Genomic DNA, 12,989 nt, shown 5'->3' on the forward strand with positions numbered 1-12,989 from the left:
TATTTAAAAATCCTTCTGTTGAATCTCATTGGGCTTAACAGAAAACGATTTTACGATCAGGTGCATTCACTGTAGATGTGGTAGTTTTCCTTGTTGATTACCTCAATGTACCTGCTGAAGTAAAGTTCCAAGTTGTTCCATGATATGATTTAAAATTCACATTAAGACAAAAGACACTATGATATTGTCTAATCTTCTAAATGCCACTAAGAATTATATCTGATTAAAATGTTTGCAAATTTCACAACATAAAGCTTTAAGCAACTTTATATCTCATAGTTTAGACTTTAATTAATGGTGATTTATTTTAACACGAGAAGAAAATTATAAAATCAGCACATATACTCAAAACTAAAACAGCTTTATGTTTTGAGATGGGGTCTCACGAAGTTGTCCAGGCTGGGCTTGGACTCCTGGGCTCAACTGGTCCTCACGCCTCAGCCTCCTGAGTAGCTGGGACCCCTGCCCTGAGCCAACACACCCAGCTGGAACCTTATTTTAGAAGAAGAAAAACCCACTTGGAGTGGGGGAATTATGGAGATGTCAACTAAACACAGCTCTTGCCATTCACAAGCTTCGTGGAAGTATTGCTCTAAAAGCAACGAGGACCCGGGCTCCGTCTCTTCTTGGAGAGAGCCGCCTGGGCCCTCTGCGCACCTACCTGGAGTGAGAGCCTGGTTCTGGAGGAAGAAGCCAGGCGGCTGCGGCTGGCCCACGAGGCTGTAGCCCCACAAGGCGGACTGCGGATGCGGCATCATCTGGGAGGAAATGGGGGAGTGGTTGGGAGGCACTCGGTATATGCTGCTCTGTGGAAATTCCTTCAAAGCAAAGACAAAGCAGAGAGTTCACCTCCATACGCCACACAGCGATTAATGCAAACTCTTCCTATTTGGTATTTGAGATGTCTCCTGTCCCAGGGTACAAGCTGTTTTTATAAAAGGGAGGCTGGAAAGCAAGAATGAGCCTGTTCTCAAAACACTCATCTGAGCATCTGGCTGATGATGCGGCCAGCAGGCTCCGGCCTGAGCGTGCCCCCCAGCACCACCGAAATGAAATAAAGTCAAATAAAAAGCACTTGCCTTGCAGTGGCAGAGATGGAAATGATACCTTTTGAACGATTTTTTCAAATACTGAGAGTGGGGCTGGGGTGTAGCCCAGTGGTGGCGGGCTCGCCTAGCACGCGCAAGGCCCTGTTCTCAATCCCGAGCACCCAAGAGCAAAACCGAGCAGCGGGGGAAGCGCTGAAAGCGCACGCAGTCTCCACTGCGGGACAAGGCCCGTGGCTGAGGGAGCCCTTGCTGCTGGGTCTCTGGAGACTGTCCTCCCGAAAGCCTTCCTGATTCCTTGGGCTCTGCCGAGAATCAGGTCGGAAGGTCCCACGGTTGGGAACAGATCCTACCAGACAGTCTTGCCTGCAGCTCTGAAGACAGCACCGTGCTTCCTCACGGCCACTCTCGGGCTCCAAGGCTCCCCGCCAGTTCTCCATTTCCCCACTCCCCACCCTTCCCTAAGCGAACCCTGCAGGGTGAGGGACTGTGAAAGTATACCCAGAAGTGTCAGAAGTACACACCCCATAGAGAGGACGTGGGGGGAGGGCAGGAGCAGGGGACCTGGCCAGGCTCTCCTGGGTTGCGCTTAGGGCTCCTGAGGCCACAAAGAGCAGAAGTCCATCCCTGTGGACCTGCATGCTGGGAGGGCCCAGCAGGGGGGGCGTGAGCCTGACCACATTAAACGAACCCTCAAGGGGAAGCGATATCTACAGGAGGAGTGTTGGAGAAGGGGGCACTGAGGTCAAGCAGCCCCAGAAGACAGTGGCCATTTCTAGAACAAGCCAGCGGCTCACCTGGTCTTGACACAGGTGAACAATAACTGCCCATGAATGTCTAAATGTGAAACTGAATATCTCATACATTATGCGGCAAGAACACCCTTGGATTTTAGAGAAAAAAATCTCAAATTCCTGTCCAGTGTTTTCCAGGTGGTTTGAGTGGAAAGATACTTTGAACATTCTATCTCATGCTCTATAAAATCATGCCTCAGTTATTGTCCGACACATCTCTTTTGTTTGAAAGAAAACACTGTTGTTGGTAAGGAGTACCAACAGGGGAGTGAGAGGTGAAGTATTTTAAATCAGCTTCACTTCACCTCCTATGAAATATGAAACAGGAGGGTAGGTACCACAGGTGGAGAAACCCGGCAGAGCGGCCACACCAGGTGGCTCTTAGGGAACTTTCCCTGCTGGAGACATCAACCACCCAGAGTACAATAAATATTTTAAAATTGCCTAGTCATAAAAATAGTTAGAGGATGGGGTTTTATAGGGTCAAAATATCAAGATTTCAACCCCGAGGAAGCCATGAGGCACCGCCCGGAGCCCGACAGTACTCAGCAGAAGGCTGAACTCCAACAGCCCTGCCCAACGGAGGGGGCGAAGCACAGCTTCAGCTCCGCCACCCTGGCCCCGTCCCAGCGTTCGGACCTGCGGTCAGCGCTGACCAGGCCTGGGGTGTGGCCCCGCACACTCACATCCACCCGGGAGCTGGACTTCGCCTTGCGCTTCCTGCCCTTGCTCTTCTTCTCTTCCTCGGTCGCGGCTTTCCCCTGGTCCGAGAGCTCGGCCGACTTCCTCTCGGGCTCCTGAGACACCGGCGAGGCAGGCTCCTCCTCCTCCTCCTCGGGGGGCAGGGGCAGCGGCTCCAGGTAGTAGCTCCGGGGCTTGGGCGTGGGGTGCGTGTGGTACAGGAGCAGGTGGTGCTGCTCCTCGTACTTGGTCACTTTCCGGTCCACGCGGACGGTCCCAAACCAGGCCCAGGACAGAGGAGCAGGGTTCTTCTGGCCCTCCAACAGGTCCCACGGGGACACCTTCTGCTTGGTGGAGACCTGGAGGCCCTATGGTAAAACAGCGCTCTGTGACGCCGCCCTCGGCGCTCCTGTGACTTACAGGCCAGGCTTGCTTGGACAGCGGCCCAGAGAGCACCAGGCAGCCGGCATCAGAGACCCAGGACTCAGCAGGCAGGGTGCCCAGCCTGGCACCCCAGAGCGGTGGCCAGGGCTCAGGCCCCGTGCTCACCTCCACGGTTCTCTGTCCCACATGCACTCTGTTCAGGCAAAACAAACTAGCCTGGTATACTTTACCATAAAACGGCATCTTGCATTGAATTTGTTTTAGCAAAACAAATAATAAAGTTCTAAAATATACTGAAAAGTTCATCTTTCTTACTGGATTATGGCCAGTTCTAAATCTCCACAAGCTGTCCAAACCTGTAGGACTTGATTCAATATGGAGACCTTTCATGCACTTAGTAAACCAGTCCCTGGATAAAGTAGTATCATGTCTGAATGGAATATGGTAGCATGTTCAAACAGTCTTTCAATTCCAGCTCATCTCTGATGACCCTAGAAGAGGAATGCTATTCTGATTCGGAAAACCAAACTGTCTTTCTTCTAACATTGGCTGGTGATGTTTCTTAGTACTTTCCCTCATATACCAATTTGAACACGTTTTCTCTCAAAATGGCCCCCAAATAACCATCTAGTCATGCCACAGGATGTGGGCTTATCTACACTTGCTCTTCCGTGGGTGACTTTGCCCAAAACCAAGGCTAATTACCACCTGTAAGATAGCATCAGTCTTGAGGAGACCCCTGGGCAGGAATGCCCCACGTCCAAGGGCACTCCAGCCGTCTCTCCACCAGGGAGCCCACGCTCAGCTGGCTTGTGATCCAGACTTTTCTGTGACCATGCTGGTGCTGGGTGCCCAGGTGACCCTGAGTTAGGGCAGCACCGCCTGTCCCTAAAAGACACATTCCTCCAGGTCTCCCCACAACCCCTCTGCCTGCCTGCCCCATGCTCTTCCCTGCCCCCTTCCAAACCACCCAGGAGTCCACTACTCCAAGGAGTCTGCTCCAACCTCCTCCCCCGATCTGAGCTGGCAGTCCCTCCTCAGACCCCCTAGTACACTCTCAGCACCACAACCCACAAACCTCACTGGTAATTGTCTACCTACTTCCTCCTGAGGGGACAGCTCTGTCTTTTATCTCTGTGACTGTGGAATATCTGTGGTTGCTCACTGTTCACTGAGAGAGTAACTGACAGCTCTTCTTACATGCAGAGAACCTGCTTTAATCTTGTATATAAAGCAAGTGCTTCGTTAATATTGTTTGGTAAGAATACGAAATGCCATTTAAAATAATTCTACTCAAAAGATTTTACATAGTGCATGAAGATGTTTATCAATAAAAATTGTCTTTTCTAAGTCCACTCTTCTTGCACTCTGCAGTAAAATAAAAAGTGCTCTTTGCTGGCTTTTGACAGTAAGTTTTTACTTAGTTTTCACTTGGTAGATTTCAGATATTTCCTTAAACCAAGGTAAACACTGTAAATTAAGATCAAAGATTTGACCTGTTTATGTTATGATGTCAATGACCACTGTATTTAGATGGCAAGAATATGCCTTAAAAAAAAAAATCAAGGAAATGCAAAACTGAGGCGGCTTATACACCGTCTGGTAAGATAAGAAGCTGTACTGGTTCCTGTGAAGAGCTGCGCCCATGCACAGGAAAGATCATTTACTCTTGCCTGCTTTTTATCTATGGAGTCGAATCCTGCGATCTTGTTCCCCTTGGTGTCGATCAGGGAGCCCATAGGCTCACAGGTGATGACGTCACACGTCTGCTTCGGCAGAGGCAGCAGCTGCCGGACTTTGTCAATGCTCTCTGATCGCTTGTCTCCCAGCTCTTTCTGAAAGGGGAAAAAAAAAAAGAAAGGAAGAAAGGAAAAAGGAGGTGAGAAAGAGAAGTGGGCCGGAGATTCAGAGAGGGCGGTGAAGGCACAAGTCGGGGAGAAGGAAGCTCCCCGGGGACCTTCCCACTTTGGAGTCAGCGTGTTCTTTAACCCTGGACGTGGTCTGTGGAAGAGCGCCAAGTCAGGCTGGCCTGTTTCGTTTCTTCTATTTAAGCACAAATAGAACACACACGGGCAGGGTTGTTACACAAGGAGCATCACAGTGCTGAAGCGACAGAATCAGGGTGCCATCTGCAGCCGGAGGACAGGAGCCCCGAGCCCAGTTCTCGCTGTCCAGGGCCAGACGGCAAGGTAACCACTGCTTTCTTCCTTATCGGCTATTTTAAGATCAGCGGATACACTTTCTTTGTCGTACGATTTACTTAGAGTTCGTCTCGAAGACTGTGTTAGTGGTTAGTCAGATGCCTTGGATTCACAGCATCAACACAGAGGCTTGTTTTTCAACTACACGCCCACGTCTGAGCTTGGACATATCCTAGATCCAATGCTGGCAGTTTGGTCATACATCTGATAATGCATTTCTAATGTCTCTTAAAAATTTAAACACTGTTACTGTTTAATTTTTTAATGAAATTCTTCAGGATGCTTGTAACTTTTGGGTATTGGTAAGCTGAAGTAAAATAAACAGCAAATACATTAAATTAATCTGAATGCAATGAATATTTAAATTAATGAGTAGTAAAAAGAAAACAACATGCACTCATGCACTTGGTAATAAATCCATAACAACTTATAACTAGGCTGACCACAGACTTACTTTCAGCTTCTTGACTAGATTCATGTATGCGCGCTTGTTCTCCTCGGATCCCCCTGGAGACGCACTTGACAGGTCAGAAGCTAAGGTCCCATTGATCAAAACTCCCAGCATGTCAAGAACGGTCGTGAATAACTCACTAAGAGGGGAAGGAAAACAACTGCTTTCACCCTAAATCAAAACTAAAACACACTTAATGAACTGGGCATTTCTACTGTTGGCTCACAATTTTTAATGACACCTGACTCTATAGGAAGTAACAGCATTTGTCATCAGTCTGTCAAAGCTCACGCCAGGCAGCATGCAACAGAATGCACATGGAAGGCAGCAACGTACTTGTTGGTGTGCATGTCGACCGTTCCCGAGGTGATGGTCTGCAGCAGCAGGAGGGCCCACTCTGTGGTCCACTGGGTGCTCCGCTGCACCGTGTCGAACATCCCTCCCACCTGGCACGCAAAACACAGCACAGGAGAAAGCCACCAGCCCTCACTTCACGCAGCCAAAAAAGGGAGGTGCTCTACCGTACGATTATAGATCCCTCCAGCCTCTCTCTTACTTAGCCACACATCTATCACTATTATTTGGCTCTTTCAACATAGGTTGGTCATTGAAATATTAAAAGGGTAATACCTAAGTGTGGCACCGATACAGTGAGCTTTCTGTTCTTCCTAATCTTTCATGATATTAAATTTAATGATGCAATTGTAGTTGGATTAAACCTAAATACAGTCAAACCCTTGAATCCAATCATCTGCAACTGGGTGCTCTTCTCTTCCCACTGAGCCTAAGCCTGAGATCAGAACCGCTTGGAATAGACCATATGCGGATATGAGGATGAGCAGGGGCTTGTCCCACAGACCTGCCAGGTCCCACGTGAGAAGACCTCGTTAAAAATAACCACCAAAACCTCAGGCCAGACACTGCAGGGCAAAAATAAATGCAAAGGAACACACAGCATGGGGGACATCTCCGTTTCCATGCAGCCCCCTGTGAGATGGCCTTCCTAAGCAGCTCCGTGGGAGGCCTCCCAGGACTTGGGGTTGGAGGCCTTTCAGGCTTTAAGGAAATGTCTTGAAGGCTATAGCTCATCTAGAGCTACCCGCAGCAGCAACACAAACTGACCCAGTGGGAGAGGCACCGGGCGGGCGGGTGGGTGGGGATGGAGGAGAGGAATGGCCGCCTGGAGGTCACCCCAGGCAGGAAGGGGAGCAAGGAGAAGAGAGGCTCGAGGGAGGGGCGTGGCCGGAGGCAGATGGCAGGAGGCCTCACCTGTCCTGCAGGCCATGCTCGCTGGAGCTACCATCACACTCGTACACGGGCAAAGGAGGGGACCAGACGCGCCCCTTACCAAGTTCAGGCGCAGCTGCAACGCTTCATGCATCATCTGCCGAGCCTTGATGTCATCTTGGTACCTTTCTTCCCTCCAGTTACTTAAAATCTAAGATCGAAAAAAGAAAAAGGAAAAAAACCTTTTTCTCCATTAAAACTGAATCTTTCTCACATTTAAAGTAAAACTAAACTTTTTCCTGACAGCCAAAAACAACTTCTGCTTTAACAAGGAAAGCTGCATAAAATTCCAGCTCTGCCCCTCATCCTCCAGGCAGACAGAAACCTGGCTATTTCTTTGTTTGTTTGCCTTTCAAAGTGGGGAAGTAGATCTTATCTAACTGTATATACTAGGTCTTGGAAAAAGCATTAGAAGGCCATCAAGTTAAACCTTATCACATTAAAAAAAAAAAAAAAAAAAAGATTCCACTGACTTTGTGAAGATAGACGCTGAAGAGGGAGAATTACATTTTACGGTGGTAACAAGTGAGATTCCTAGGGCTGTGCTGTGAATCCTAACAAGTGTATGACATTGATCTCATTGTGAGGAGGCTTGCTATCTTAAGGGACACTGAGTCCTTGTACTCTTCTGAAAAGTGTGGCATCGTGGACACCAACCATGAGCAGCATTTCAATTTAGAAAGGGAGCTGCTTCTTCATTTCCTCGCTGACTCAGGCCAGCGCTGAGGACGGGAAAGCTTCCTGAGGAAAGGCCGGCCGCAAGTGGCCACACCCGGCCCAGATGACCAGCAGACTGGCTAGCTAACTCAGCACAGCAGCAAATGCTGCAGCTAAGGGAACACTTCACAGAGCCGCAGGGAGCCACGGTGGAGCAACCTCCCAGCAGGTGACCTGACGGCACACTTCGTGCCAGGGGAGAGTGCTCCAAACCCCAGGGAGGCTGGGCCCCCAGGCCGAAGGTAGGGCACAGGGCAGCGAGGGACAAGGGTCCTTGTGCAGCTCAAGCACAGCAGCAGCATGAATAAAACAAGTGTGCCAAGTGGCCAAAGCAGGGCAGGGTATAGGGACAAAGGTGAGCGTGGTCTAAGGAGGCGACATCTGAACCAACATCTGGATGCAGGGAGGAGCAGGCCAGGCCGGCACCGAGAGGGAGTCCTCCCAGCTGAAGGGAAGAAAAGGTGCACTTGCTCGGGGAGCTGGAGTAACAGAGACACGTCGGTGGGCCGTGTGGACCGAGCAAGGCCGTCACCGGGAGGAAGCAAGATGGAAGAGAGATCCCCAGGTGGTAGGGGCTAGTTAGCCCAGCCTGAATTTTTATTCAAGGTATTAAAAGGAACATGGGAGCATCTTAGACATGGAGTGTAAGTGCTTTGCATTTTAAAAGCATCCTGTCCAGCAGGGGAGAGGTGGCCAGAGACCCAGGGAAGACCGTGTGCTTCTCCCTGTCCATGCGCTGCAACTGGAGAAGAGACATGGGTCCCTCAGGCAGCTGCCACAGGACACTGGGACAGGCCATCTCACACACCTTCTGCTCACTCGGTGCGATGCCACGCACTGCAGCTTCCAACCGGGCTCTCGGGTCCTGCGCAGTACAGAGATCGCAGGGCCCCAAACGGCTCAGAGGAACCATGCCGGGAAAGCCCACCCGCAGGGCTCGCGAAGGGACAAGCACACCTTCCCACGTGTGAGTGACTTCTCGTGCACTTGGCTGGCATCAACCCAGCCCTCGCAGGCCAGTAAGATAGTTCCTGAGCCTGCAGAGCTCAGGTGGGGACCCTGCCTGGGTGGGCAGCTCAGCTGGAGGAGCGGCAGCCACCGTGCCTCCAGGCTGCAGGTAACATCCTAGGTTTAGCTCTTCACTCCATGCCCGTTTACACTATGCTGTTTAAAATGCGCTGTTAACCTGGAGACCAGGATGACAGGCAGGAGGCAGAGCCCCTCTGGGCCTTGGATCCAAGTCTGTGGGCCCTCAAGTACCTTCAGTGCTTGAAAGGAAACAAAGGGACGCTGTTGGAGAGCTGCTGGTCTGCCTGACATCAGGCTGTCCCTTACCTGGTTAACTTGATTCTGGAGGGACGTTAGCAGACCTTCACGTTGCTCATCCTGTCCCTTGAGACAGGTAAGGACCAGCGAGAGGAAAGGTTGTTGGCTCAGAAGAGACATGCTGCGGGGGAAGGAGAGCAGGTCCCTCAGAAGCTCGGAAGGCCCGCCTGCCTGCGCAGCTCCACCCACGCTGGCCCTTTCCTCCCTGGGTCTGCTCTGCTGTATTTCCTATTAGGTGAAGAGCCTGCCTGGAAGGTTCAGTCACACCTCTGCTGATGAGATTACAGGCACTAATGCTTCTAAATGAGCTGACAGGCTCTAATGCCTGGATCCACGCTGCGGGGAGGGTGCTGGGTTTGTGTTTTACACCAAACCGCAGAATGTCAAAACATACATCAGCATTAAAATAAGTTCATTCACGGAATAGAAAGAAGAGTTGAGAAATTCCTTACACAACATGTTTATTTAAACTCTAGGAAACAGTTTTCTATGTGTGTTATGAATATTTTGGAGTTTTATCTTGAGGTTTTTGAGACCAAACAGCAGGGTGGTGGTAAAGTGAGGATCAGCTGTGAGGATTCCCAAAATGGGGTTCTTGCTAGTGACCGAGGTGCCTGATATCACCACAGCTGGATAGGGGCGTCAAGGTGTCTGGCAAGAATTCTATTTTAAATTGGCATTTCAACAAAGTATCTGCAATTAGAGAACAATTGATGAATCAGTGCCACATTGGAAAGAAAATTTTCTTAAAATGATACCTAGGACAAAATATTTAGCTTCGTCTCACAGGGGCAGAACAGCACGCTTTCAGCCCTGTAATACCACCTGCCTGCCCTGTGGGAGGGAAGTCAGGCAGTATAGACATGACCACCACCAGCAAATGCACTTTGCAAATCAGAACTGTGTCTTCTGGTAGGTGGAAGAACTTGGCAAACCAAACACATGCAGAGTTGGGTAACAATGATTCATTTAAAAACGTAATCATCGGAAACGTTTTCTTGGGCATAAAATAGATCTAGAAAAAATTGGTTTTGTGGTTTATAAGTTTCAATGTCTAATCGAGCACAAGAGCCCTAAATGTTAGAAATACTAGAGAGTACTCCAAGGTTCAGCATGGCAATAATTATAAGTAATTTTGGGTATTTTAAACATGGGTATTCTAATTAATTAAAGAAAGTTAGAAATAATTAAAAATAAAATCCAGAAAGCAGGTGGCTCTACAGATCTGACTCGCTGATCAGAAGTGGGACTTGGAGTCAATGTTCTCAGCTCAGGAGGGACCTGGATGCATAGACGGAATTGAGAACTAGTGCACCAAGTCTCTACCGGAACAGTCTAGGAACAGGGACTTTCCTAAGAGAAGATTTCCCATTCTGTTTGCAAACTATGTTCGGGCGGGCGTTGGGTCTAAGGGCCACTCTGGTTACAACAGCTGGACTTCCTTGGCTGCCTGTCAAACACACGGAGGGCACACCTTGAGCCTACCTTTTCTGCTTCTGTCTGTCACGCTCCTTTTTCGAAGAAGAACCCAAGTGCTGCCCCTTCTCCAGCTCTTCCCCAGCAGCCTTCAGCACCCGCCCCTGCACAGAGGTGGGCAGTCTGGCGATGAGGGGGGCCACCAGCCACACGCCCCTGCGTTCAGAGGAACTAAAATCAGAAACAGGCGTTACACCTGAGCAAGCCTGGGTCTCTGTTCTCGCAGTACCACAGAAACCCCAGAGCACCAGAAGCAGACTACCTGAAATCCCTTTTACCTTTGCACCACCTTCCTGCTCACACGTGCCGGTCGGACTTACCCAGGGAGCAGAAAGGTGCCTGCTCGGGAGGGACCGTAAACCCAGCTCTCCTCCAGCATTTTTCTGATTCTGGCTCTCTGATTCATAATGACCCTTTGGTCCAACGAACAACACTTTCATCATGGTCGCGACATGAAATGTCACTATGCTCAATCACATGAATCACGATCGTTTTAAGATTCACCAGTAACATTTTCTATCAAAATGATGAGATACAAATCTTCCTGTCACGATTAAAGGATTATTTTGGGATTTCACATGCCTGCCAGTTCTAAATCAGAACCCAAATTACCGTGCAAAGCTGTCAGCTACTAAACATGGCCCAAGTGTTTCCCGGGTACTGAACACCCAGAACACAGCAGCCCAGGGAAGGGAAGACAGGCATCCGACGTGCATTCACCAGTGCTTGCAAGGGGTCTGGGCCTACCCAACCAGATACAGAAAATGCCAAGAACTCCCCCACCCCAGCTCTGCCCTCTGACCTATTAAATAACAGGAACTGTCACTCAGAAGTCATTATTCTCTTCGCATTTTCTGCTCCTTAATGAAAAAAGTTACTGAGCTGTGCAAATGTGATTTACCATTACGTGTGTCAAGTTAAGACAGCTCGATGGAACTGCAGAAAATACCTGAGGAACGTCTTGATTCCGTTCTGCCTCGCGCTTCCGGTGTCACCGCCCCCGAGGCCGTTCGGGTTGAACAGGCCCATGCCCGAGTGCGAGGAGTTGTTGTTCAAGTCGGCAGACTGCTGGAACACCTCTATGGTCGCCTTGGCAATGTTGTCCAGCAGGTTGTTCATTTCAGCCACTGAACCGGAGCCCTAGGGTGGCCAGGAGGGCAGCGCACACGGCCTGGTTAGCCCAGGCGGCCGCCGGGCTCGGTTCTTCCCACCCAGGTCCCGACAGACACTCACAGGGTCCTTCAGGCACTGTTTGATCATTAACTGAAGTTCCAGCCAGGACTGTCTCAACGTCCACTGCTCCAGATTCTGGGGAGAACGGAAGATTCAAAGTGCAGACCCCAATTAACCAGCAATCAGTCCTGGTGGGATTCACCCTCTCAAGAAAAAGCAGGATGATCAAACATGATAAAAGAACTTAAATGGGTAAAAGGCTTCCGATCCTGTTACGTATACTCAAAGGGACAAACAGCAGCATCAGTATAACCTGCCTGACTCAGCTAGGAGCCAGCGATGAACAAAACTAGCATTTCAACTCTCAAAATCCGGTTATCTAACCAATCCCATTCCAAAATGATTTCACTAATTCTTGAATAACACATTTAAGACTGTCCCTCCATGAAGATCATCTCTCATGTAAATATAGTACAGACTTGAAACACCAGTGTTTATCTGATGAGTATATACGATTTGCAGCATCTATTTCTACCCAACACTAAACTGTGCCCATTCTACAGGAAAGAAAACTGGGCAAATGAAAATCGGAGCAAATTGACCTTAAGGATCAGAAGTGACAAGGAAGGAGACAGCTACTCTTGGTCAACGCAGCAGGGCGGAGGTACCTGCAGGATACGCTTGATGTGCTGCCTCTGTAGGTTGTCGCCCTCCGCGCACTCCTTGAGGCCGTGGGGGTAGCAGATGAGCTGCAGCAACTTCTGGGCTTGCATGTTTGAAAGCACGGGGTCCAATATCAGCTCTTTGTCTGTACATAATCTTTCAGGCTCTTTCAAGCAATGTTCTCCTACCCACTCCTGAAAGGAAGAAGGCTGTCAGGCCGACAGGAACGACTTTCCATGTTTATGTAACAGACACTTAGGTCACAGAGCAAAAGGGCACGTGAGACTGGGAAGAGTCTTCCCATAAAAAATCACATGTGAACATGTAGCTGGAAGAAATGTCAAACACAAAATTTCTAGCATTATAACTTCTTAAAAATACAAAGTGGAAACTAAATGAAGAAACAAACTTGAAACAAATGTGCAAAAAAAAGAAAAAGAAAATACTGGCATGTGTTTTCAACTGGTAAATAGAGCTTTCCTCTAGGTTACTGTTTTTTAATAAGTTTTTCAAGCTTTTGATATAGTGATAATGATTCTATGTTATAGATGTTCTTCATATATACAAAATACATTCTACTGGATAGATAGCATAAAATATTTAGAAATTTTTCTCCTTATACTATTATGAATATGTTACCATTATAAATAAACAATTGTGCACATCTATTTACCATACAGTTATTTATTATAATTTCAGAAATGCACAATTGCTGAGTGGATGAGTCTACCAAGACTTAAGGAGGCTCTGTGCACATGGCTAACTGCCCCCTGGAGAGTCTCTACCCATT

At 48.8% G+C, this 12,989-nt stretch overlaps 2 protein-coding genes across 18 annotated transcripts in view; one reads left to right on the plus strand and one right to left on the minus strand.

Annotated features, from left to right (window-relative positions):
• Positions 1-12,989, minus strand: part of MED12L (mediator complex subunit 12L) — a 250,273-nt gene that overhangs the window by 27,943 nt on the left and 209,341 nt on the right. For 14 of the 16 annotated variants that reach the window (XM_079100926.1, XM_079100919.1, XM_079100922.1 and 11 more), the window contains 11 exons: positions 12,205-12,393; positions 11,597-11,671; positions 11,313-11,503; positions 10,373-10,534; positions 8,897-9,008; positions 6,906-6,995; positions 5,894-6,003; positions 5,561-5,696; positions 4,579-4,740; positions 2,527-2,889; positions 662-818 (listed from right to left, as the gene is read on the minus strand). In XM_079100926.1, the coding sequence (XP_078957052.1) occupies positions 662-818; positions 2,527-2,889; positions 4,579-4,740; positions 5,561-5,696; positions 5,894-6,003; positions 6,906-6,995; positions 8,897-9,008; positions 10,373-10,534; positions 11,313-11,503; positions 11,597-11,671; positions 12,205-12,393 (1,747 nt within the window). The remainder of the gene's footprint in view (positions 1-661; positions 819-2,526; positions 2,890-4,578; positions 4,741-5,560; positions 5,697-5,893; positions 6,004-6,905; positions 6,996-8,896; positions 9,009-10,372; positions 10,535-11,312; positions 11,504-11,596; positions 11,672-12,204; positions 12,394-12,989) is intronic. The other 2 variants (XM_079100927.1, XM_079100930.1) reach the window with 2 other exon arrangements.
• The window catches only part of P2RY12 (purinergic receptor P2Y12), a gene marked incomplete at its 3' end in the record, with an annotated part of 39,869 nt that continues 31,644 nt past the window's right edge, over positions 4,765-12,989 (plus strand). The window contains exons 1-2 of one of the 2 annotated variants that reach the window (XM_079100973.1): positions 4,765-5,094; positions 12,100-12,200. The remainder of the gene's footprint in view (positions 5,095-12,099; positions 12,201-12,989) is intronic. The other variant, XM_079100972.1, reaches the window with a different exon arrangement.

This window comes from Sciurus vulgaris (genome assembly GCF_902686455.1).
Source record: "Sciurus vulgaris genome assembly, chromosome: 10".
NCBI classification, from domain to species: Eukaryota; Metazoa; Chordata; class Mammalia; order Rodentia; family Sciuridae; genus Sciurus; species Sciurus vulgaris.